Source organism: Lineus longissimus, chromosome 15, assembly GCF_910592395.1.
Source record: "Lineus longissimus chromosome 15, tnLinLong1.2, whole genome shotgun sequence".
Lineage (NCBI taxonomy): Eukaryota > Metazoa > Nemertea > Pilidiophora > Heteronemertea > Lineidae > Lineus > Lineus longissimus.
The window spans coordinates 6,918,213-6,944,876 of NC_088322.1; the positions used below are offsets into that span (position 1 = coordinate 6,918,213).

Here is a 26,664-nt window from a genome sequence, read left to right on the forward strand (position 1 = left end):
GTTTGGTGATGTTCTTCAAACGTCTCACTCCTTCCTGAAGGAGGGGACCTACAGTTTGGTGATGTTCTTCAAACGTATCACTCCTTCCTGAAGGAGGGGACCTACAGTTTGGTGATGTTCTTCAAACGTCTCACTCCTTCCTGAAGGAGGGGACCTACAGTTTGGTGATGTTCTTCAAACGCCTCACTCCTTCCTGAAGGAGGGGACCTACAGTTTGGTGATGTTCTTCAAATGCCTCACTCCTTCCTCAAGGAGGGGACCTACAGTTTTGTGATGTTCTTCAAACGTCTCACTCCTTCCTGAAGGAGGGGACCTACAGTTTGGTGATGTTCTTCAAACGTCTCACTCCTTCCTGAAGGAGGGGACCTACAGTTCAAACGCCTCACTCCTTCCTGAAGGAGGGGACCTACAGTTTGGTGATGTTCTTCAAACGCCTCACTCCTTCCTGAAGGAGGGGACCTACAGTTTGGTGATGTTCTTCAAACGCCTCACTCCTTTCTGAAGGAGGGGACCTACAGTTTGGTGATGTTCTTTAAACGCCTCACTCCTTCCTGAAGGAGGGGACCTACAGTTTGGTGATGTTCTTCAAACGTCTCACTCCTTCCTGAAGGAGGGGACCTACAGTTTGGTGATGTTCTTCAAACGTCTCACTCCTTCCTGAAGGAGGGGACCTACAGTTTGGTGATGTTCTTCAAACGTCTCACTCCTTCCTGAAGGAGGGGACCTACAGTTTGGTGATGTTCTTCAAACGCCTCACTCCTTCCTGAAGGAGGGGACCTACAGTTGGTGATGTTCTTCAAACGTCTCACTCCTTCCTGAAGGAGGGGACCTACAGTTTGGTGATGTTCTTCAAACGTCTCACTCCTTCCTGGAGGAGGGGACCCACAGTTTTGGCGTTGTTCTTCAAACGTCTCACTCCTTCCCGACGGATCCGAGGGGACCCACAGTTTTGGACCCACAAAACACTATCGGCTCTGAGACCTGTTACTCATTCTCAAATATGCGATAAGAAGCTGACTAACAGAAAGGACAATTGATATTAACTACTAAATTTTGTAGTAAGTGATTAAAATACAAGAGGTTTATTTACGGTATACTGTACATGTACATGTATGAAAAAGTCCTGAAATATCCTTGCGTGCGCTAGATTGTGGCTGCCTTAGTCATGTTGGTTCTCCAATGTTTGCGATTGTAAAGCACTCGAGACAATACAGACAACACTTTTGGGATAATACAGTGAAAAGTGCTGTATAAGTACATTTACAATAACTGATATCATTGTGATACTTCTTTTAAATGCCTTCTTCGTTGGAATCGCATAAATCCTAAGTTACGACTAGTCGTGAGAATAGCCACTTTGAATATTATAATACTGTAATTGTAAAGTTACAACGAAAGTTCTTGCATAACAACTGCACTACGGCAATATTTTTTTCTATTTATCTGAGTCAAGATATGACAATGAACAGGGGCCTTTAAGCAAGGCATTGTTGAAACTTGACTTTTCCACCCACTTGTGCACGTGTGAATAAGCAGCCAAATGGCAGGTTTCCGCAGGACCGTCTCGAAACTTATGATTTTAGGGATTATCCATAAATATCATTGTCTCAAAATCCGAACCATAAGGATTAGGTTTGACCCTCTCCATCTCCCCTATATAATGCTCAACCACAAAACAATGACCACCTCTACACCAATCAACTGATTTTTATTACAACCATCGGTATCGGGTGCCATTTTCAAGAGGCCTCTTGAGGTGCAATATATTCCATGTATTATAATTGGCTATTTATACTCCATGAACAGTGTTATTTGGCTCAAGATCTGTAAGCCACACCAGTGGGTATTTCTGATGTCTTTGTTAGTCAATGTGCAAAGGTGGTATGGGAAGCGGCTCTTTGCAGATTGTGCATGACAAGTCACAATAAAGGTGGGACCAGGGCCTACTAAGTCCTACTGGTACCCTTTTGTGGACCTCCGAAATGTATGGTCCTACTATTATATTACAGAAAGGATATGCTACCGGTGTTCACGAGGACATCCCATATTATAAGCTCCGCATACAGGTTGTCAAATGCAATCATGTATCAAACATTTAAACAATACAGAACCTCTGGCCTCAGAAGATTGAAAATAGGTGGCAAGAATGTTAAATACTTTTACAAAACCAATCAGAGAACATGGTATTTACCCCTTAACCCCTCTCCCCAATGTGAGGTTGTCCAGACGTTGATATTTGATTGATCAATGGTTTACCTGAAAACTCATTCATTACACTGTACCTTTATTCGAAAAGACAGTAAAAGAATGAAAAATTAGGCCAAGGTGCAATCTGGAATTGAGTTTTAAAACAATAGACTGTGTATGGGGCTAGGCCTAAATTCTTTTCCCCACGTTTTTCTAACATTGTTTACTAATTGTGATTCAAATTATAGACAATCCGTTAATTTTCTTTGTTCGGCATAGTACAATCCCACTGACATGAGTCTTGCATTCGTTTTTAGTCACATTTTCTAATGTGTCAACGATACAGGCTTTCTGGAATAAACCGTTTTCAATCGGCATGAATAAATCGGCCTCTAAAGCAGTGAATGTTTTCTTTCTCACTCCTTACGCAATATTCAAAATTTTGAAAGATCGGAAGGCGAAATATATTGAAAACCACTGGTCACGAGTTTGCGATGATGGATTTCTTCTTTATAAACGTTACTACTCTACTTAGAAGGTTGTGGTAGTTGTGAAGATTGTGGATTTTCATGAACTTGTGTTCCGTGATGCATTTGTCTATTATTGTGCCATCCCAGAAGGATATGAGCCCAGCCTGGTTTAAAACATTTCTGTCACATGATGTTTTACAGCTGTTCCATCGCCACAGGGGAGTTGCGAACTGAAAAGAGAAAGAGTCACTTTTCTAAACGAGTGAAATATGCACTTCCTTCCACGAGACGGGGAGGGGGTCTATCTGCACCATTTCCCTTCTCCTAAAGATGAACTGACATCTTCAACGTTTTGTTATTTGATATCATAATAATGATAAAAATGTCAATCCGAAATTCGCATACAGGGTGGCCCAAAAAACGGACGACCACATTTCCAACAGCCAGAGACGCAAACAAGTACAGTACTAGCAGATGGAAAATCTTCCTCGAAACAACATGAAACCAAGACATCGCGATTCGGTCCAGTAGACCTGAGGAGATATTTTTGTGAAGCACAGTTGCAGTAGTTGTTCAATTCAGCACAAACAAAGTGCCACGAAAATGTAAAACAAGCGTCCCCCCCCCCCCCCCCCCCCCCCAAACAAAATCCCACCCCTCTCTAATGGTTACTGTTCATGACGACGCTACCACGCGACTGCACTCCGTAGGAACTAACTTGCTCCCACCTTCTCCCACTCACAGGCCAGAGCCCTCTATTAAAGATACTGTATACATTACGTGTTCATTGCCCGTGTGATGCTGTACATAGGTTTGTAAAAAGATACACCAAGGGCCATTCAATCTGCACCAAATTTTATGTTTGTTAAGAACCCTTTACCGATGCCATGATAAAAATTCACAACATTCCAATACCAATTGCCCAAGAAAGAATCATTTCTGTACATCAAATCGTCACTCGTGCATTGATATATATATGGGCCTATTGAAACGCAAGTTTAAAACTGGCCAGTAAGACCATTTGTCTTGAATAAATTATCATAAAGTATATTCCTGTGATGATCTGACTCTGCAGATTCAGAATCAACCACAGATTGAGGATTAATTCCACACTCATCCATACAAGCCATGTAAATGTATTTACCACAGCTTGACATTTTACTCTATTGGACTATGCCGCACTTTTGGTTGCGGATGATTACATATATCTCTGTAAATGAATAGGATGATGTTAATGGGATGCCCAGGGAGTCTACCATGCGGCTGGTACATGTACTTAACTGTTACTAATTTGGTTTTCTATGTGGTTTATTCTCGGTATCACCTCCCGCATATCGATTTGCTCTAGGACTTCCTTCAAAAAGTTGTACTGTCCGTGTTGAATGGCCATACTCCTGAAAAGATAGTTATGCATACCGTAAAGCAATGCTTGAAATGATTTACCAGTACATGGCCTATGAAGTCTGGCTATACGATCAAGACTTACATGATGTCCCTGCTTTTAGTGGCGGGTATGACCAGAACTCATCTGTAAATGAATTATGAGCTGTAAGACACGGATATAAAAATGACACAAGGCTGCCCGAAATCCTACAGTCCTACATAACAATGACCTCATGTAGGATTCATGTTGCCTGTGCCTTATTCAGGGTACAAAATCCGCCTATACAATACAGAACCATAGCGGACAGTTATTGCAGTGCATGAAAATAACCAACTGCGGTAACCATAGTGGACAGCGACTTGCTGACACTGTCCGAATCTCCCACACTGGTGATTACGAAAGGATTTAGGATCGGGGAACCCACCTAACGTTACGTAACAAGGTGCAGAAAAAATCATGGATTAGGAATGCGATATCTGGACATCCAACCCCCATCCTGACAGTGGTTTTCAATATATGCATTCCGCCTGTCGATATTTTGTGTGACGTAGGAATAAAAAAAGCCTAGTGATGGCCAGAGTCCTCTATTAAAACATGTGTACATTACGTGTACATTGTTGTGCATAAGTTTTGGTAAAAAAAGTACTCATTGGACCAATCAATCTGCACAAAATTTTATATGTGTCAAGAAGAACCCTTTGCCAATAGCATAATACAGTTTAAAAACATTCCAATACCGATTGCCTGAGAAAAAGAGATTTCCGTACACCATATCCATCAAAACGTCACTGGCGCATTGATATGGCCCTGTCAAAGTACAAGTTCTAAACTGACCAGTGAGACCACATTTTCTTAAATATATTATCAAAAAGCATATTTCTGTGATGGCCTGACTCTGTAGATTAAGAATCAACCACAGATTGAGAATTAATTCCACTTTGGTCCATCCCAGCCATGTATTTACCACAACTTGACATTTTGATAAGCTCTATTGTACCACACTTCCGGTCGTGGATGAATATATGTCTCTGCCCTGATCTCAGAATAAAGACTAGCATATGCTTTTACTTCAATTCTGTTCAGAAAGGCCTGGTGTAAAATGTACATGTAGTTTTAGATAAATGCATTTGCTAGTTTTTATTCATATTACCCACTAATCCCAGGATACATATAGATCGCTGGTTTTTTGCCGTAACTGCAGCGTGGCAATTATTGATGATATCGTTCTATCCCTGCTTGAATTGGTCGCCATTGGAGACCAAAGGCATTTCCATTATGATGAGATTTTCAATGAACACACTGACACCACGGATGTAGAGCATCGCACTACATCTATGCTGACACCGATATAATTGTCAATTGACACAATTGCGGCGTCGTTGCATCTGTGCACTTAACCAAATAAGGCCGAATGTCTCAGGGGCGAAGAAGCTGCTTTCCTTAGGATGAAAAATAGAGTAGATTCGTTTTGTACTTTCACCCCGAAGTAAGTAGGAACTTTTCCGGATCAGAATCCAAGACTGAATCTTAGTATACAATACAAGAACGATTTGAAGTGTGGACAATTTGGGCACTAAAAGTACTTTCGATGCTAAAATGGACTGTAAAACGAATACTGATATACACCCTGGTGATTACTAAAGACGGGTACATTCTCGTCACAAATTGACAGGGACACTGTATCGTAAATTGCCACATTTGCAGGTTTTTTGTTCGGCCAATTTCTTACCCAATAGACGAACGAGTCACAATGTAAATGTGCTGGCCTTAACCGGCCTGGGGAAATAGGGTTGGTTCAATACCTGGCACGCTGGCACTGGCACGCTGGCACTGGCACACTGGCACTGGCACGCTGGCACTGGCCAAATGATGCATCCCAAAACGGTCTACAGTTCTCTGAAATGCATATGAATTCAAACTGTTTGTAGGCTTGTAGCTTGGCCTATGCCTTGACCTACTTACTGCATACTGCATACTGTATGTGGGCAATGTTATTGACATGATAGAACAGACTAGGAGTGAGAGGTGCCTTTTGCGAAAATGATTGGTTGCCAAAACAATGGCCTGATTGGTTGGCTAGTCTTGTGACGTCAAACTGTTTTCACACCGAGGGGTTTTCCTGTTTTTCATCATGGCTTAAGCTTAAATGCGTTTGGGCTGGAATTCCTTGCTTTTTTCGAGCTCACACATAGGCTCGATGTACAGCGTAGCGGATCGAGGCTGAATAAATGCCAGCATTAGGTGTAGGCTGCAGCCCACTGGCTGTGGTGAGGCTATTATGTATTATTTTTATGCTTTGATTTTTAAACTTTGACTTGATTCAACTAAGTGCTGTCCATCAGACTTATTTTGAAACATTTATTTGAGTCCCTGAAAGTGAAACACTGTATTTGCATTTTCTAGAGCCAGTGCCAGTACCAGTGCCATGTATTGAACCAACCCGGGGAAATACGGATTTTTCTTTCTATACACATCATGTATACATGGACTTCCACGTTGGAGATTGAATAAGCGAGACTTCGGAGCTCATACCAATAGTATTGAAGCTAGCATGTACGGTTATATACTAGTATGTGGGAATTAAAATATCTTAGAGAAGTCATTGAACAGAATACTTACGACATAAGCTTCTCCCAAACTTTCTCAAATGTATCGCATTTTGATATATCGAAACGTGTAACTTTCCTTTTGTTCTTCACCACTTCTTTAAGCTCCTCTAACTTCTCCGGGTCGAGTTCTCCCTTGATATACGTCATAAGCTCTGCGTGGAGGTCCAGAATCAGCGAGGTCTCAGCCATTTTTCTCCTCGGGATCGGTACCAGACTACCTCAGCAGAAAACGAAACTGAAGAGAAAAGGCAAGACACCAATGAACGTGTAACACCAACGTTTTTCATGAATTTCATGCCATATATACACTCAAGGACCAGTCAACCTCAAGCCAGCCATTTCCCCGGTTTTCCCGAGGATTCTTCCCTTTTTTTACTGAACGATACACATTACCTGTTTGATTCTGACGCTGTTCAAAGCGTAATTCTGCTGATCAATACGAGCGGGGATTCCCACTTGGTTTTCATGTGGGGAATCCCCACTTGGTTTTTATGTGGGGAATCCCCTTGCGAAATAAAAATGAATGGTTAGTCTATACCATTAGGCCCCACGTGGTGGCGCGAAATCGGAAAATAATTCCTCACTATTTTATTTTGGTTATCAACGGCAGGATTTATTCCCTAAAGCATGATATATGATTTCTACCACTGTTGGCGTCCATTGTACATGTGCATTGCGGAATGCTACGAACTACTCAATGCCCTAAATTTAACTAAATATTCGAGTCTGCTGAGGTGTAACGGTAGGCCTACCATGCATGGATTAATGTACATGTATATATATAGTTGATATCATCATTGTGAGTATTTACAGTTGTTTTATTCAGTCGTCAATTAAAACTGTCGGAGGGCCACCTACCTTCAAATCATGATCGGCTGCACGATCGACCTGGATCACACGGCATTTTTTTCCACATGCAACAAAAATAGTGTGTTTATAAAAACACAAAAAGACAAAAACAAAATGAAGAGGAGATATTTTAACCAAGGATTGATCTAAACGTTGAAAGACTTTTTGGAATTTTCGAAATACAAAGGTACACAGCGTCTGGTAGTTAAGTGGGTCAGCACATTCAGATTATCCAATGGCGGCCAATTCAAGACAAGTGACAGTATAGGACCTCGTCATCACGCTTCTATCACTGCGCCAGAGCATGGCCAGGATTGTGTTATTGTACAATCTCCGCCTTTCAACAGTACTGAACAGGGTAATTTACCAAAACTGCAAATGCGCCTGACGCCCCCCCCCCCCCCCCCCCGCCCGCCTAATCGACCTGAGACAAGACCACTAATGAATATTCATAGGTTGGAGGGTCCAGGCCTATCTATTAGACGAGTGCATGGTTTTTACTCTCAAGTACATATTTGGAGAGGTATTGAAAAAATATTTGTTGTGGCAAGTCTACAGATATAAAGAAATTATTTGATGAAAAAATTAATTTCGAATTTTGCTAATTTGGTAATAGGGGGCGTGTTTTGAGTTTTTTCTGCCAGTTGGCTGAAAAGAGTGGAAATATCAAAGTCTGTCTAATTTGTCGATTAAAAAAAAATTTCCGTGGTCAATCACCATTTTATTTTTCACCATTTACTTGCCCGACTGTCCGGAATAACATAATCTAAATTTCAGATTCACAACACCACGCGTTCTTTGATGCGTCGCGGTCAAACATTGACAATTTAACTGCTAAAAGGCTTAAAAAATCAATTGTGGTCTTGTCTCTATTTACAATACATTTTGGGTCAATATAGTGAAAAATTTGAATGTGCTCAAATCACTCTAATTCATTTAGAATATTGTATTGCTGATGATTTAAGGTCAAAACAAGCTAAAATAATGAGAAAAAAACTTAATTTGACCCAAATAAGAGTCAACCTAACCCCGGTCTAAGTTCGGTTTCATTTTTACAAGTCTTGTTGTGTTGCCATTCATTTTGTAATTTCTTTGAAACTACTTAGGCCTTGATTCTGAAAGTTGTTCCCTAAGCAGCAAAGATATTCCTAAATCACATCCTAAAGTTTCAGCTCCATAGCTTGCTTATTCTAGCCAGGGCAGGTCTTTGAATTTGGTGCTGTTGGGTGCAAAATCATGACTTTTTGTCGATTTTGTCCTCTTTCGTCGCTTTGGCACAGTTGTACCACTCTTTGAAATGTCTCTCATTTCTCCAAAAATGTCCAGATATGACTTTCCTTTGTTGGAGAGTTGTGGGATGTCATGTACATTAGTTTGAAAAAAATCGCAAAATGTTAACCCCTGAAATGTACCTTCATTGAGACAAGACCACTAATGAATATTCATAGGTTGGAGGGTCCAGGCCTATCTATTAGACGAGTGCATGGTTTTTACTCTCAAGTACATATTTGGAGAGGTATTGAAAAAATATTTGTTGTGGCAAGTCTACAGATATAAAGAAATTATTTGATGAAAAAATTAATTTCGAATTTTGCTAATTTGGTAATAGGGGGCGTGTTTTGAGTTTTTTCTGCCAGTTGGCTGAAAAGAGTGGAAATATCAAAGTCTGTCTAATTTGTCGATTAAAAAAAAATTTCCGTGGTCAATCACCATTTTATTTTTCACCATTTACTTGCCCGACTGTCCGGAATAACATAATCTAAATTTCAGATTCACAACACCACGCGTTCTTTGATGCGTCGCGGTCAAACATTGACAATTTAACTGCTAAAAGGCTTAAAAAATCAATTGTGGTCTTGTCTCACCTAATCACACCCCATGACATCTGTAGAGCATCCTTGTACCTAAAAAGCGTGATGGGATGTCTTATCGGAGGACAGAGCGTGACCCGCGCGTGGCGAATAGACCCCCTTATCTCGCTCAAACCCACGCAATAAACACCCGGGAATACCGCAAATGCAACACGCCACACGCTAAAGGCCTTCAAGTAGAGACAAGACCACAATTGATTTTTTAAGCCTTTTAGCAGTTAAATTGTCAATGTTTGACCGCGACGCATCATATACTGCGTGGGGTTGTGAATCTGAAATTTAGATTATGTTATTCCGGACAGTCGGGCAAGTAAATGGTGAAAAATAAACTGGTAGTTGACCACGGAAATTTTTTGATAATCGACAAATTAGACAGACGTTGATATTTCCACTCTTTTCAGCCAACTGGCAGAAAAAACTCAAAACACGCCCCCTATTACCCAATTAGCAAAATTCGAAATTAATTTTTTCATCAAATAATTTCTTTATATCTGTAGACTTGCCACAGCAAATATTTTTTCAATACCTCTCCAAATATGTACTCGAGAGTTAAAAACATGCACTCGTCTAATTGATAGGCCTCGACCCTCCAACCTATGAATATTCATTAGTGGTCTTGTCTCAGTAGCGGACACGTGCCCGAACCACGCTCTGGGCGCCTCTCGTCTCATCACAACCACGCGATAGAGGCTCTTTCCTATCAATATTTCGAGCATCAAACTATTTCAATGAAATCGGGAAATGAGAGCGCGTGGCGCGAAGAACCTTTACTTAAGTTTCTCTTGTCAGATAACATATCCCAACTCCCCAACGTATATCTGGTGTATTTGAGGCCCATTCAGAGGAACAATGGCGCCCGACTCGCGAGGGGTGAATCGCTGCAGTTGTCCGGGAAATGAAAAGCTGGCCAGCAAAAGGGGGAGGGGATTTCATATGGCTTTGACCAGCATTGCTGGAGGGGGTCTATTGAAAAATCAGAGTACAAGGATGCTCTAGAGATGTAATGGAGAGTCCCCCCCCCCCCCCCCTGGGTGCATGTGTAGCCTATACCTGTGACGCAGGCAACACCAGTACACGAACGGCATATGCCTCTAATTATGGCGCCCAATCACTAATTGTACGGGGGCCTGTGCTTGTACATATATCCCTAAATGATCCCCCTCCCCAGCTCAGGGGTTGCCAACTAAATAACGACCTCCCCCTTTCATGGGGATTCTGTAGTGACTGTTGACATGTCACGCCGATGCCGACCTTGGACATGTCAACAGCAAGTATCGTGGACTCATCGGTGGGAGGAGACTTGTACGTATTGCGTATGGTTATGCATATGTCTACTCAGATAATACAAAGGATTTTATCAAATTCTGGACTGGATGATCCTGAGATCTGATTTCAGGCCAGTCCCAATGACCAAAATGTAAGCATCGGGCCGCCGGTTTGGCAAATTTTGCTCCAATATACATGTATTAGTTTTTGAATGTTCACTCTGCGCATAAAGGGCTTCGACTTCGAGACATGTTGGTTTCTCAAATATGTTATTAAGAAACTGAATAAACGAAGAGAGGAAAAGAGAAAACAATACATTCGTGATGAACAAAACTTTATTCACACTCCGCTACATGTTGGCCCGGTGTAAAAGAAATGCAAGTCCCCGCGGAATCTAAGTCTGTTCCTTTTGTTAAAAGTGAATAGAATTGCCGAGTTCCTTTGTTGAAGATTATGTAGCTAACCCTAACCCAACCAATAACCACATTCGTTGACAATACATAGCTATTATATGGGGTCCTGCATTCCTAGGACGTCCATTCCTTTTACACCTGCATTCTTATTAAAGGCCTCCGCCACTTGTTAAAAGTTTAAAATTTTTAATTGAATATAAGAAAATTTCTAATTGCGTAAATAGGCCTACGTTACGCTCTAGATATCAGCAACAGCAATAAGTACTGAGTGCTCACGATGTCTAAAGTCTTTCAATGACCCGCACGTCCATTTCTTTGGTGAGTGCAGCGGATTTAGTGCGAACCGCGAACAGTTTTGGGAGCGGGTGGTGGATGAGTGCTCTGTGCCCCTGAGCACTCACCTCTGGAACCTCGATAACGAAGTCTTGGCCGAAACCATCCTCGGCAAACAGTTAGTGAACTTCGATTTCGAAGAGAATATCGATCTCCTACGTATCTTAATATTTACAAGTACAGAAGAAATCTAACATTAACATTTGGGAACAGTGAATACTAGTGTACAGTAAATACAGCATACGATACAATGTAGGCCGATACCCTCGGCCAATCGGTGTTGTTCACTGTTACTTATTTAGATCACAAACCAGCATTCGGCGGAGATACGTAGGAGATCGATATTCTCTTCGAAATCGAAGTTCACTAACTGTTTGCCGATACTCTAGACTCACCAATCTCAGACCGGTTCATCAATTTAAAGCATGACCGCCCCCGGTATACTACATGTATGCATTGAACAGGCCAAGGTGCCTTTATACTGATTTCGTCAAAACTGGCGGTCCTTACAGTTTAGTTTGTTTTAAGGGTTGACCATACGTACCACCATTTTGGCTATAACTTGAAATCTTAAAGCAATTAGAACGCCTTCAAAATAAAGTAAACGCCAATGTCAAGGGTGTGAGTCAGTTCTTAGTTTACCAGACTCCCACCATTGAAATTGGCATTTACTTCATAAGGTTTCAAGTTATAGCCGAAATGGGGTGCCTATGGTCAATCCTTGAGTTGATTGCCAGTGGTTGGCATTGGGATTGAACTGATCACTTGTGAACTAACCACTATATTTCTGTCAGTGGTTATGGTTGTAGCCGATCAATTTTCCTGTCTATTAGTCCAGGTATTTATTTATTTCATTTTTTTTTATGTGAGTGTCATCTGTATAGTAAATCAGCCAGCCATGACAGACTTAAATATAGTCCGTGCCAGCCCAACGCCAGCTCCTCTGCATCATGGAGACATTGAACTGTATAAATAACAATGAAGCCAAAAGGCTAACACGCCGTAATTTTGACAAAAAAACTAAATCCTCCCCAAAACGAAAATAAATCGTTTCTGTTGACTTTACTCTACATTACATTGAGATGATTCCTTCATAAAGCATATTTTTCATCCTCATCAATTCCAATTGCGATTAATGGCGGCATCCAATGGCGGCATAATTCACGAGATCTGAGGTTTTCATTCGTCGATTTATGGTGCACCACAATTCCAATTCATGCCGTGGCATTATTTTGAATTCAGTCCACTCGCGCCAGCCATACACTTCAGTAACTTAATTGTTGTTGTTGTCTGATGACCATGCACCTGTTATGAGTTTGCACAAAACAAAGGCCCAGCTTTTGAAACCTGGACATACTGTGTATACTAACATACTAACTGATAGGGGTAGCCTAATCTTGTTACAACATATTCAAAGCAGTCTCGTCCGTTTGTTTCTCTTCCCCATTAAAGTTACAGTCCATGTATGTCTTTTTGTTTGATTTCTTCCTTCTTGGTGGCAGGTCCTCTGGTAGTGGCTTTCCCTTGGTTTCTGGCATGACCACATACATCAAGACAGAGGCCAGAATCGCAAGGAAACCGATGATTGCATAGGGAATAGAAGGATGGAAGACACCCTGAAACATAAAACGATATGTTGTCAGAACACCGTGTGCAAGAACACTGTGTACAAGCGCGTCAGAAGAAGAGCCTGCTATACCAACAGGAAAAACATTCCAATGGCCAGATTCTTTCTTGTATGGGGTGGACAAGAGCACATTTTAATGCCGACGGGGTATACCCGATTAAAAAAATACCCGATTTGTGTTGAAACGCCTTGCACAAAAAAGCATCATCCTCGAAGCTCCAGAGTCAATCGTATCCTCCTTTTCTCGCACACGTTACATAAGCTCGGTCGTGAGTGCCGAGTGTTGGCCTCAGCTTCAACGGCTGACGGAAAGCTCAGGTAGGATGGTCGGTACGTTAGTTAGTCATGACACTCGTCATAATAACGCTACTTGTTAAGGGGAAAGGTAAACTTTACACTACCTACCAGAAGGCCTATCTGTGGGGCCAGTATACCGCCTAATCTAGCTGCCATATTACCGGCACCAGTCGCGATGTTTCTGAAATTGATACAAACGCTCGTACACATAGTAAAACAAAATTTTAAACTTTCCAACAGTTCTTTTCGAGTAGCTTCTCTATTGATTAAAATAAAATAAAATTTACTGCATCTTATAGTTACATATCGTGCCATTATGCCCGTAATAATCGAACACGCCACTACAGTTTTCCCAAAATCCGAGTGGTATGTAGGTCAAGATAAGTGGTAAAAACTCAGCTCCATTTCCAACCCTTCCATTAGAGGGTTCATCCAGCACATACGACAGTTTCTCTCAAGGTCCTGTTGCATTCCTTTGTGCTCAAACTATCGTCCTTCAACGTTTAGCAAATGTTTGCTTGTTCTCTTGAAGTTTTTGAGCTTACCTGACGAGAGTTGGATATGCCTCCGAGCAGTAGAGCAGATCAACCTGCCACGAGGTAGCTATAACCCCATAGCTAGTGAGTGCTAGGAGAGTCCTCACCATCTCTCGGCCTACCATGTACCCTGTCAAGTCCATGACAAGGATAGTGAACATGGCCAGCACCGGGTAGACCATGGTCACTGGGTAGGAAATTCGGCGGCCGATTCTGAAATATAGGAAGCAAGAAAATGGTTCACTGACTGGTGTCTCTCTCTCTTTAAACGTGATATTATAGATATCAATTGTTCAAGCATGTCCGCAGCAGCTTTTCTAAAGGTAGGTACCACCTACACTTCTGCAGTTGTTTGATCTTACTCCCCGGCCAACCAGTTCTGGGCGCCACTGCAGCGGGTGTCATCCATTCGGAAAACATGTCGTATATGTACAATCGAGGCTCGGCGTCAGATGACTTTGAGATTCTTAAACCTGATTATACATGTACTAGAATCAAAGAAACTCAACGTCTTGGTTGGTTCACATGTACCTGTGTATGCCCAAGTGAAAGACACCTCTCTGCCATCTTAAACCTGTTGACAAAGTATTTATGACAGTTTTATGCACCTACCTTGTAAATACAAATGCTGCTACCGCCACTGTGACAGTGTTCAGCAGGCAAGCTATCAACACATTGAGGTAGATATTACCCACCAGGTCTGAGGAAATCTGCGATTGTATCGCGTACGTAGTGGTGTTGCTGACGAACCTGAAAAGGAAGAGTCTTGTTTTGAAGATGAATTGGAATGCTTCCGGCGACTACGAGGATCAAAGTCTTAGGCGCTTAGCGTCAGGAACGTGAAAGATGGACCAAGACATCAAACCCCTTTTGTTATAACAGGTACCCTGGATTGAAGGTGACCAAGACATTCCTTTTGTTATAACCGGAACCGAAGGAAGGAGAGCACACGATAATAAACGCGGGGCCTACCTACCAGCCAGTCATTACAGTTAGAGTCTGCGCTGCATACTTCTTGGTTCTGAACAGATCAAAGAACGTGTACCGGTATTCAGCCTCGGCCTTGCACCTTTCGCCCACTTTATGAAGTAGGGTCATATCTGGCTTTTCCTTCCTGTTAAGTCGGGCAATGGAGGTTAGCACCTTCATTGCGTCTTCGTACCTCTGCTTCTGTATGAGCCACCGAGAACTTTCAGGCATGAAACTGGAAGGGAACAAAAGCTCAGATTTAGTATTGGTGGGGACCGACTAAAACATGCCGAACTTGGCCTTGCACTCCTCGCCCACTCTGTGAAGTAAGGCCATGATCAGTGGTGCTTTTCTGTTCAGTCGAGCCACGAAGGCTACCATGCACCGGAAGCAACTCATTTGTGAAGAGGGAGATAGACTGATCATAGATGACAATTTTGGATGGCGTTGTATCCTTACAGGGGCGGATCAAGACTTTTTCGAATGGGGCGGGGGGCGTAAGTGAAGGAGAGGCCTGCACATTGCGAGCGCCGAGAGGTTGTTACACGACACGATTTGGCCCTGAACTTACAAAATTGCTAGCACCATAACAGGAAACATGATAAGTCCACTAGCTACCACCAGGTGTCGCCACGCAGGGATGAAGTAGGCTAAAAGCACAAGGATGAGGTTTCCTATTCGCCATCCGAAACGGCACGTGATGAATGGCCGCCATTTTGGACCAACGAATTCCATTGGAAGGATACCGGCAACGGTCGCGATGGAACCTATGTCACAGAATAAGAGGGAAAATAAATAGTATGTGACATAATAACCAAGACGAACAAAAGGATACATTATTAAGCTCTAAATTCCCAAAGACGAAAGAGAGGCAGGAAATTTCGTCGAAGGAAAAAAAAATTACTTTTTCGTGCTATGGCGTGATTCTGGACATTCTTTGTCTTCAGCGGGGTTTAAGAACCTCGTTTGAATGCAATTTTCTAATTAGCCTAATAATCAATAGGCCTACTAAAGGAATAATGATATCTTACACTATTTGAAGCATTTTCATGTAGTTTGTAACAAAAAGCTAACAACAACCAGCCAATATTAGCGATAGCCATTGAACAGAAGCCGATTTATCTTGCAAAAGTCCCCTCAGTGACAAATTATGGTAGCTTCATGTAGTGCGATTTAAATTGCTGTAGTATTGCTTCCAAATACTAAAAATGTTCAGTAATTCTTGATACCATGGGTTGAAATACGTACCGCAGAATATTCCCGCGAAAGTCCTGATCACAGCGTAGAGGGGCCAGGTGTGAGCCAAAGCGCCAAAGGAGTGGGTGGCCATCAGGAGAATCCAGGAGGCTATGAGAGTCCACTTCCTCCCGTACATGTCCGCCAGCTGACCGCCGACCAGCGCCCCTATAAGGAGCCCCACAAACATCAAACTGATGATGAGCCGCGGCACATAACGCTCTGTGCACACCAGACCCCACTGGAAAGAAGAAAGTCATCATTATATCAGAAAATAACGAGTCTCGACCAGATTTTCATAAATAAAAAGAAAACAAGATCAACAGCGATAGTCTGCAGCATCACGCTAACCATTCTCCTCGCGCTGTAATAGTAGTGTGATAAGGCGCCTTCCTGCTGTCATTGCTTGAATTGGCCGCCATTGCAATCTGAATGTGGTGAAATGCCTCATCCACGAAACCACTAGACCTTTTGTGGCTTTTTATTCCAAAAATTCAAAAAAGGTTGTCATATTGCATTTCACATCTTTGCCCGAAATAAATCCTCCTTAAACAAAGTGATTTTGAGGGGTTTTATGCACACTATTTTGGTAGCGTATGGAAAATTGCTGTGTGATCAGGTTTGTTCGTGCAGACGATGATTTGAAGCGAGATGAGTTTTGGCCCTGAAACAATTTTGATCGGCTCAAAATGGGAATAAATATTCACTTTAGTAATATCAAACAGAGTAACCTTTCAGCAGACTCAAAGATCTTTAGTTAATCGCCACATTTACGGCACTTTGTTCGGGCATTCTTGCCGCTAAGATTGTGTACATTATACATGCAATACACGGGCAATGGAAGCCAATTCTGGCAGAGATAACATGCTTGATATTATCGCTGCTTTGGAGAATGCACGCTAACCTGTTACCATTTTGTGTGTACAGCGATGCCATAGCCGATCAACCTCATTTGGAAATAGATTACATTCACATGCATGCTGTCTTCTTCGTCACGATTGGGGGGATACTACCCACGAGGCATCAACCTTTATTAATCCGCCGCGCGTGCTGTCCCATACCGACTATACTGTATCGCCATCTACAGTATAGAATATTAACTAAACCACGATTGCAACTGGCTGGCTATTCGATGTAGCCAAAGCCGCAGTGTCCGTCGTCGTCTGTCGTCGTCGTCGTCGTAGTCGTCATTAGTGAGGTTTCGCAACCACCCGGTTGGGCCCTACGACGACGTTTATGTATTGTGTGAGTTCATCCGAACAATAGATAAACGTCGTCGAAGGGCCTAACCGAGTGGTTGCGAATTGTCGTCTGTATCCTGTTTCAAAAACAGAGGCACGTTTCTTAACCGCTAGGGCTATGAACTTGAACTTTGTACACAGGACCCCCTGTGACCTCTGACACTGAATTTCGGTCCGATCTGATACTTGACTTGGCCACCAGGGGGTCAAAAGTGGAAACCGAAAAAAGGGCGATATTTCTCTTATAAGTGACTCGTTTTCGATAAAATTTTTTGGTGGGTTCTCCTAGCAAGAATACATCACAAATCATACTGGTTTTTGATTTGACCTAATTTTTCATGTCACCGAGGTCAAATGGCGTAATTTGGCCGTTTGAGTGTAACTATGACACGTTTCTTAACCGCTAAAGCTATGAACTTGAAATTTGGTATACATGACCCTCTATATGAGATAACCTCCGACACCGAATTTCTGTCCTACATGATTCACGAATTGGCCACAAGAGAGCCAAAACTGAAAAGGAAACAATTGCAATATCTCACTTATTGGTGACTTGTTTTCAATAATAACTCACACAACAGGTGTGAGTCGATCTAATTAAAAACATACATATATTCACACTTAAAACGCTTCAGAATTGCCGTATTCAAAACACTTCCTAAACCGTTTTTGAAGTCGATTCAGCTAGATCGCATTGGCTGAATCGCTTTGTATTAGTGTGTGAATACTCGAAGCGATTTATCCAGATTGCATCACCTAAACGCATGCGCATTATCTACTTCCTGTTTTAGCACTGGAGAAAACACGCGGGAGTATCTGTCATTTCATGATCTCTCATCCACACGAATTGCCCTTCTCATTCTCGTGTCCTGTCTCTCAATACGATGCCACAGCCTGTCGCACAAATACATAAACAGTTCCCGAGACATACGAAGATTTTCAAGCCAGTGTGAATCTTCTCGCCATAGAAATCCGTCCATCACACTGTCCCAATATATTCGAAGCCGAGATTCACACCACATACGCCGTTCCATGCGGAGACGAGGCCTGTTCACCTCCTGCATCCCGGCAATGAACAATAACATGAATGCGAATGCCCTTTTGTCGCATGATGAAAGTTCGCATCATTTGAGCCCTCCTAGCATGTCTCCGACGCAAAAATGCAGCATACTGGTGTTGTCTGCGGCAGACAAAAATACCATTCATCAGGACGAACATTGCCATGAACATCCGTAGCCTTGCTTGTTGCTTATTAGGCCCATTCCCATTATTATTCTCGAGACAAGACCACAATTGATTTTTTAAGCCTTTTAGCAGTTAAATTGTCAATGTTTGACCGCGACGCATCAAAGAACGCGTGGTGTTGTGAATCTGAAATTTAGATTATGTTATTCCGGACAGTCGGGCAAGTAAATGGTGAAAAATAAAATGGTGATTGACCACGGAAATTTTTTTTTAATCGACAAATTAGACAGACTTTGATATTTCCACTCTTTTCAGCCAACTGGCAGAAAAAACTCAAAACACGCCCCCTATTACCCAATTAGCAAAATTCGAAATTAATTTTTTCATCAAATAATTTCTTTATATCTGTAGACTTGCCACAACAAATATTTTTTCAATACCTCTCCAAATATGTACTTGAGAGTAAAAAACATGCCCTCGTCTAATAGATAGGCCTGGACCCTCCAACCTATGAATATTCATTAGTGGTCTTGTCTCTCTCCTCGGCATCATTTTGGGCGCATCCATCTTTGATCTGCTGACCTTGAACTTTGACGTAGTTTTGCGATTCAACAACAGGTGGCACTTGGATTTGAATCGCATTGAGCGAGAATAGCTCAAAACGCAATCAAATCGATTCAGAAGTGCTGTGTGAATGGTTACTTCTAAAACGATTCAAGGTAAATCGTTTTCCGCAGGGCGATTTGGGGAAAGCGGTCTAGAAGTGATTTATGTGAGAACGCGGCTATATATAATATTATACTATACAGGTAGAATGTTTCTTAACCAGCATGAATTCCTTACCACCAAATACGTCTTCAAAGAGCACAAAGGCCCCTGGCCTTTTCCTTACTATATTTATGGCTGACAGGGACCAGGACCATTTGCTCTTTTTGTATATAGACTCCCATAGTAATCTGTCTTTCAATAAATCTGTTGATGCATGTAGTCTGGCTTGGAACGAGTTCAGCGCAATCTCACGCACGCCGAATGGGTTACGACATGCCCGACACTCTGCGAGGATTAGCATCATTCCGACTCCCACCCCGTCTGAAACTCATCAGTGGCTAGCGTCCATCAAATAATTAATTCACGAGTCAGTATCCATAGGCGGCTACTATTCGCTCTCGGAGTTTCTGTCGGAGTGGGAGTCCGAATTGTGCTAATCTACCGTATTCTAGTTGTTTTTACATAATCATCATAGGCTACTTGGAACTTTTCTGTCCCAATTGGCGAGTATGTATACTCTAATTACGTCTATACCCCTTCGTCAAAGAGACAGAGACGTAGTCAATCCGAGGAATAACTTGGCATTAAAAGTGCGTTAAAAAAGTCACTGAGGTTTTTTTTAAATCAGACATAAAATGTTAATGTGGTTGACACCTGTAACTTTTTGTCCATGCCCACTGTGTAAGACATTAAAAATGATTTTATGGTGCTGCAGTTCTTTATATATAATAATAATCATCATCATTAGACTTATATAGCGCTTAATCTTACAGGTTTCAGTCTCTCAAAGCGCTTCACATTATTACCCCTAGTTATTGGCCTGCACATTCCGGTTTCAAGCTCTACTCTCTTGGAGTATCACAGGTCCGAGCTGCAGCTATAAAACGCTCAGGACTAACATTCATAGTTTGCCATCTCTGCCAGCCAGACGCAAGGGCCCAAAGCGCCGCGTAGCGGCAAAAAATCGAAGCTGGCGAAACATTTATAACGGGTCACCGTCACTTATTATTGGACTTATAGCGCATTTACGGGGTTGCAACTATTTTGCTTTATAGTGTCACCAGGAAAGAAAAGCATGCGACCTAACGCCGATCTATTTGTATAAAGTGATAATTGGAAGGTATATAGTAGGACATATCAATAAAATAATCATTCCATGTCGTCTTTTGAGGGCATTTTTGATTGTAGAAAATATATGTGTACGTCACCGGAGTCTCTGCAATGATAATTTTATCACAGCAGTCTCGCGCAAGTAGAAGTTCTTTTCCTATTAGTTCTTCACGTATTAGTCTGAATGTCTGGCGCAAAGCCAGACGTTTTCCATTACGATTTCACTACGATGTTTGACAAGAAGGAGCAGTGCGCGAGATATGCTAATGAGCAGACTTCTCTCGCTTGAGTTTCGGAAGAATGTTCCATATCGCGCTAAGCTGACCACTGTCGACCATGACAGGCGTGCATTGGACTGGTACAGGTTGGAACTGAACATTGTATATGCTGGTGGTGACGCTTTCTGATGAGAAGTTGGTCGTGACTGATGCAGTATCCTTGAACTTGTCCACAGCATCGTTCAATCATTGCTCTCTGAGCTGGCTTGATTCTGTACTTACCCAAATACTGAGACCAAATGCCTGTTGACTGTGCTTTAAGAGAGACTGGCGCCATGCCTAGTCTCTCTTAAAGCACAGTCAACAGACACCAACCCCCTCAGACTCAGAAACCACAAATGCCCAACCCTTCCTGCTACTTTAATACTTCCGGGTGCCAATTTACTCCTTGGTGGAGAGGAACAGAATGTATCACCATGATACACTCAGAAAATTAGGCATTATTCGATTATGCGGACTTTTGAAAGCCGACTAAGGTATATTTATTAGTTCAAATTTACCGGATAACTCCTCCGCCGAAGTAAATCTGAGAGCATCAGCTTGGCCAATTACGAAAGAAAGCTTACCCTCATACTAGGCGGAGGAAGCCACTGCTGGCCACAACACACAAGCGGCAAACAAAAGACCATGTGGTCGCATAACACATGTTCTTTTGTTCGTTGTGCCTATATTTAAGTTTGTTTTGGCCCACAATGACTTCATCCGCCTGGTGTGTAAGTGACTATAGAAAGCTTACCTCTGTTACAGCTGATGTGTATGCATCCGAGAAGGTAATATTCTCACAGACCCCCTGCTTCGGGCACTTGTTCAGTGTCTCATTGGCCAGGAGGGGCAAGGATGACGAGGGAAGGACCGCATAAGTATCATTAGGAAGCACCACCGTCGTTGCAGCATCAAATTCAACTGTCATTGGCGCCGTAGTAAAAAAGTCGGAAGATCCAATGTTGGAGCATTGGAATCCAGGGTTTCCCCCCTCGAACATGAAATAGTAGACGACCAGGCCAGCGGTAGCCTCCAACGCAATCGCGAAGAACAGAATAATGGCCTGGGCGCGGCCGAAATTGCCCACGATATCCAAGATATCTTCGAAAGTTTTGCCATGTTTAACTATCAATGTGCCATCCATCTCGCACAGCGATCAATTGTCAATAGTGAGCTTTCGTACCGGAAGGGTTATCAAAACATGTCAAGGCTGATGGCTGTGTTGTACTATACAGATGACACTCAAATTAACAATGAATGATAATGATAAACCTAAACAAAATCGCTGTGAGAACGACAACTCACTGGTTACATGCAAGACTGAAAAATACTCTTGCTGTTGCTTTACTATGCGTTTTTTGCATACGCGCACGGAGCTACTTTCAGATAGATTATCCGAAAAACGTGTGTGTACACGTCACTAGAGCGCAAATTCTGATGACCTAAATGTGGTGTCGTATTTTTATTATTTTTATTATTATACAGAATATAGCTCCCTAATCAGAAAATCCGCTCTAGGGCGCTTTACAGAGATAAAACATTCATTGCACACAAATATTGAAAAAGATAAGATATTGATAATACCTGTAAAAACTCGTAAAAATTTAGACATTGTAATAGCTTTTAAAAAATAAGGTCTTTACTGACTTCTTATATACATCGAGACTGGAAGATTGTCTTACGGCCAAGGGCAGTGCATTCCACAGGCCAGGTGCCACCTGTTTGAAAGATCGAATTCCATGTCGTACCGTCCTGGTTCTCGGTAACGACAGAAGGCACTGGTCTGCGGAACGCAACGCTTGAGTTGGCGCGTGTCTCTTTACTAAATCCTCAATGTATATTGGCGCTGTTCCATTCAGTGCCTTGTAGGCATACAGTAGAATCTTATACTGTACCCTACAATGCACCGGAAGCCAGTGAAGCTGAAAGAGAACCGGAGTTATATGGTCTCGCCGTTTTGTCCCTGTTATTATTCGAGCTGTGGTGTTCTGCACTTTTTGAAGTTTCGACATCGGTTGGTCAGTTATTCCATACAGAAGGCCATTGGCATAATCGAGTCTGGAAACTACGGTGGCTTGTACAAGCGATTTACATGCATGGTCATTTAGATAGGGTTTGATTCTGCTGATGTTTCTCAAGTGAAAGTGACAAATGCGCGATACATTATTAACATGTTTTTCCATTGTTAAAGAGGAGTCCATGAAAGCCCCAATATTTTTTACACAGTCAGCAGGCTTGATCGAACAACCACCAACTCTAAGACATAACTCCTTGCAGAAATGCTCCATGTGTTTAGGATAAAATGCAATAAACTCTGTCTTATCGTCATTTTGCTTCAGTCCATTTGTCCTCAACCAGGGTTTTAAGTCCTGGACACAGGCTTCTATTGAAGCAATAGCACATTTTATGTTATCTGGAGATGGTTTAATGGCCAAATAGTCCTGTGCATCATCGGCGTAAAGATGGTATGGCAGACAATGTTTTTTTCAGGAGGTTGCCAATTGGCTTGGTGTACATACAATACAATTTGGGGCCAAGCACTAACCCTTGTGGGATACCGTATTTCAGACACCTGTCATCCGATACATGATCCCTAACTGCGACAGACTGCACCCTTTCTGAAAGATATGACTCAATCCAAGCCAGAGCCTTTTCATTTATACCAAAGGAATGCTTAAGGCGTTTCAACAGGATTGCATGATCAATTGTGTCAAACGCTGAAAACGACATATCTAACATTAATAGCAGTACAATCTCACCATTATCAAGGGCATCTGCAATGTCTGATTGGACCTTAATCAAGGCAGTTTCAGTGGAATGACAAGCTTACAAGACACTAAAGAAATACAAGCCTATCGGCGTCACGTTCACAATGGGATTGGTTAGGCCACAGGCCACTGAAACTATAAGGTAATATCGAGGGCCACAGTGAGGTCAAAAGGGCAACGCAACAGAGCAACTCCCTTCTTAAACCCAAATGTCATGAAGTTTTCAGAAAAATGTGTTTTAAGGTGTACTTATTTCGTTTATGGGTACTTAAAGAGTAAGTAGATTAGATCCACACTGCTTTTTATTACTGTAGTCACAGCGAGCATTTAAAACGACCCAGAAACCTCTGGGCATTTCAGGTTGTATCTGACTTCTACGGGTCCATTAACGATTGGCTGGCAATTCCCGCCAAAAAACCGCTCTGGTCCATGGAGGCCACCATTTACATCGTTTTAAAAGACGTCACAAAACTTGATGTTACGTCAAATCGACCAATCTCCCGGCCTTCGGTCCGTAATGTCGAAAATTACACACACCGTTGAATTTCTTACATAGTCCCTCTGCCACAGTTTGATCGTCCACACACTGATTCAGTGTGTATAGTGCGCTGCTTGTAACATGGATTGAAAAGCCTTCTTGTTATGTTTCGATTAAGGTCGTGATAGTTTTATTTCATAACACTGTGAAGTGTATTTGTGTCAAACAGATGCTTATCAAAGATACATATACATGTACGTATAAATTTTAACGATGAATTCTTTGAAATTTTAACAATGAAGATCGAGTGAGACTTGGAAACGAAGATCACCATTGACGACGCTTGGAGAATGCAAATCGACCTCCATTGCGCCGAGGTGCGTAGATTTCGCAAGTAGGCCTACCCGACCCGTCGGCAACACGAGGACGTCCTTCTTGGATTTTACATGGTTGGCCGACGTCTGCTTCTGGCGCCAAGATATTTGCCCCTTGAACGGCCGATTTAAATCTCCGGTATAGGTTATGTGGCAATATTTCGGCACAGAGATTTGGTAAGTTATCGAGTTAGGGTCTCACGGGTATATTGCATCTCGAGCGGCTTTAAATGCTTTCTACTTACTCTTTAAAAATTTTAAACCTCATAACTGCAACCCGGCTTGAAACTTGTGTCAGGCAGTGGCCTTTACCTTGCACTACGCATACGAAAATCCACAGGAGAACCCTTTCGTAACAGGGGAGTGAACTCAAGTTCAATGTTGGTGCCAAATTCAGCTAGGCCATGAACAATGATAAAACCTGTAGTGATAGATTTCAGGGAGAAAATCGACGGAAAATACAAATTTAGTGACCGAAATAAGGATCACATTGTGAGCCAATAATTATAGTCCGTGCCAGCCCAACTCTAACATGACAGCGCGTACATGCCAGCATCATGTACATTTACACAATGCAATGGCGACACCATCTTGACCCGCAATGTTTTGAGATCGCTAAATCTCTCACCCAAACCCTTGACATTTTCCGCCTCAGAAGCTGTTGTTTGGCACAGGCAAGTAGGCTCGATATTGGACCAATCAGAACAACGATCTCTGCAACTGCAGTAGTATCCGATTCTGAGCGACAATACGATTTGAAATATTCACGACAACACGATTTAAAATTGTGATAATTCATGTTTTGCCATGGTGCAGGGGAAACAGGTAAAAGAAAATACCTTAGCATTTGTGGTGTTAAAGCTAGTTTTTGTCTTGGCTATCCCAGGAGAACGAATTTCTGCCTACAACCCTGTGCCCATGAACCGGATTCCAAAAATACACTAACAATTGCATTAGTTTGACCGTTGTCAAAACAGGCGACGAGGTCGGACAACGTGCGATCGGTGTTGACCTTTACCCTTTTTAAGTTTTCATATCAGTGCTGTGATTGGGGCACGCGCTGAGAGCGTGCCGAGCAAACAGAAAAATCGATGAAATCCGTCATGTGTTTGTGGAGCTCTATAGTGGTGATGCAAACGCATGAGAGTCAGGATGTGGCGACACAGTCCTTAACACACCGGCTTTCGAGCCGTCAACATTAATACACAGTGGACAATCGTGTGACAACTAGACTGTGACACTCATTATCCAAACGACTGTCCACTGTGTATACAAAACAAGTACTGTTAGGTCTGGCAGGACCCACCAACGCTCCAATTAGCGAGGTCGCTACCTTGGTGAAACTATCATAGGGGAGCACTGGTGGCCCCAGGCAGGCCCCACGGTGTCAGAAATCTGATGGTAGAGCGGAAAGAAGGCCGCAGCCACCACCCCAGTGCTCCGTCTATCCAGAGTCTTTCAAATAAATTTATTTGAAGGACTCCACGACCTAAATCATTATACAAGTCCAACTTATCCACACTTTTGAAAATTGTTCTAACACTTTTACACCAGGTGGGATTCCCCCTTCCGCTCAATCTGTAGTCCCATCTAAAGATGCGCTTTACAAATCGGTCTTCTGGGGTTGCCGTCAATCGGAACCAGAGTCGCAGCATTTCCACTTGATGACGATTATTTACTGGTGCCAGTGCTTTAATTATTTTTGATTCTGCTCAACTTTTTTTTCAAAATGTGGACCTTTGATTATTACGCGTGTTTGCCCAATATCTGACCGGGGGTCTTCTCTGCACTACAAGAATGTTTGAAAAAACAAACGGATTCGTTACCGCGCAAATTAGACCAACTCTTTAATTATGAACGGATCTTTTCATAAGGGAAAGTTGTGACATAAGCTGTCGAATACATGCCCCACGCGATGCCCTAATTGGCGCTGATCGATTATAAACTGCCTCGCCAGTTGATGCTCGAATTCGAAGCAGCGCTTAATAGACTATAGCCTAATTTCGTGCTTAGAACTCAGGGCAATATCACACACTATACTCCATTGGTGCCACCGTGAGGCAGGAATACTTGCATATTGCAAGTATATTGTAATTAAAACGGCTATCTAAAACAAATAACGATGCACAAAACCCCACGAATATGTTGTTTTCATGAATTAAGTTGGTTCAGTCTCATTACTTTCTATTGCTATAGCCATTTTATAATTGGTGCGCTATTTTGAGGATCTATTTGATACATCCTTACCACGGCCATTGTGATCCGGTTTAACAGTGCGAACTATGTGTAGAGGAGTTGTTTGGAAAACTATCACAGTCGGGAGGGCCAAACATCATCGACAATAAACCTCGTCCGCAGACTGCGATAATGCAATGATAATACTAATACACTACTGCTGATAACGATGTCCCCTTTAGGGCAGAGACATGTATT

The 26,664-nt window shown here is 42.3% G+C and overlaps 2 protein-coding genes across 3 annotated transcripts; both read right to left on the reverse strand.

Moving 5' to 3' along the window:
• Window positions 1-1,057: 1,057 nt before the first annotated feature.
• On the reverse strand, window positions 1,058-7,629 carry LOC135499770 (uncharacterized). Of its 2 annotated transcripts, none has more exons than XM_064790722.1 (4): window positions 7,509-7,629; window positions 6,661-6,885; window positions 3,939-4,051; window positions 1,058-2,887 (listed from the first exon to the last, which is right to left on the reverse strand). In XM_064790722.1, the coding sequence occupies exons 2-4, from the start codon at window positions 6,837-6,839 to the stop codon at window positions 2,853-2,855; spliced, it is 327 nt and encodes a 108-aa protein (XP_064646792.1). In that variant the 5' UTR covers window positions 6,840-6,885; window positions 7,509-7,629; the 3' UTR covers window positions 1,058-2,852. The 2 variants fall into 2 exon arrangements, with proteins under 2 accessions (XP_064646792.1, XP_064646791.1); XM_064790721.1 differs by lacking the exon at window positions 7,509-7,629 and adding an exon at window positions 7,044-7,112.
• A 3,354-nt stretch (window positions 7,630-10,983) lies between these two features.
• Window positions 10,984-21,906, reverse strand: LOC135499597 (solute carrier family 22 member 15-like). The gene is made up of 8 exons (XM_064790462.1): window positions 21,366-21,906; window positions 16,060-16,288; window positions 15,383-15,578; window positions 14,819-15,046; window positions 14,455-14,592; window positions 13,852-14,055; window positions 13,415-13,487; window positions 10,984-12,998 (listed from the first exon to the last, which is right to left on the reverse strand). Exons 1-8 carry the CDS (start codon window positions 21,753-21,755, stop codon window positions 12,783-12,785), a joined length of 1,674 nt encoding a protein of 557 aa, XP_064646532.1. The 5' UTR covers window positions 21,756-21,906; the 3' UTR covers window positions 10,984-12,782.
• Between the last annotated feature and the right edge of the window lie 4,758 nt (window positions 21,907-26,664).

What these genes read in the sequence shown, in the direction of transcription:
- LOC135499597 (XM_064790462.1), bottom strand. Translation starts at nt 21,755, where the DNA reads ATGGATGGCACATTGATAGTTAAACATGGCAAAACTTTCGAAGATATC. An exon ending in CTAACTGTAATGACTGGCTG is followed by an intron (nt 14,593 to 14,818) that starts GTAGGTAGGCCC and finishes CTTCCTTTTCAG; the next exon opens with GTTCGTCAGCAACACCACTA. An exon ending in CCCCACAGATAGGCCTTCTG is followed by an intron (nt 12,999 to 13,414) that starts GTAGGTAGTGTA and finishes TTTATGTTTCAG; the next exon opens with GGTGTCTTCCATCCTTCTAT.
- LOC135499770 (XM_064790722.1), bottom strand. Translation starts at nt 6,839, where the DNA reads ATGGCTGAGACCTCGCTGATTCTGGACCTCCACGCAGAGCTTATGACG. An exon ending in GTTTGGGAGAAGCTTATGTC is followed by an intron (nt 4,052 to 6,660) that starts GTAAGTATTCTG and finishes CTATCTTTTCAG; the next exon opens with GAGTATGGCCATTCAACACG. An exon ending in AGAAAACCAAATTAGTAACA is followed by an intron (nt 2,888 to 3,938) that starts GTTAAGTACATG and finishes TTCTCTTTTCAG; the next exon opens with TTCGCAACTCCCCTGTGGCG.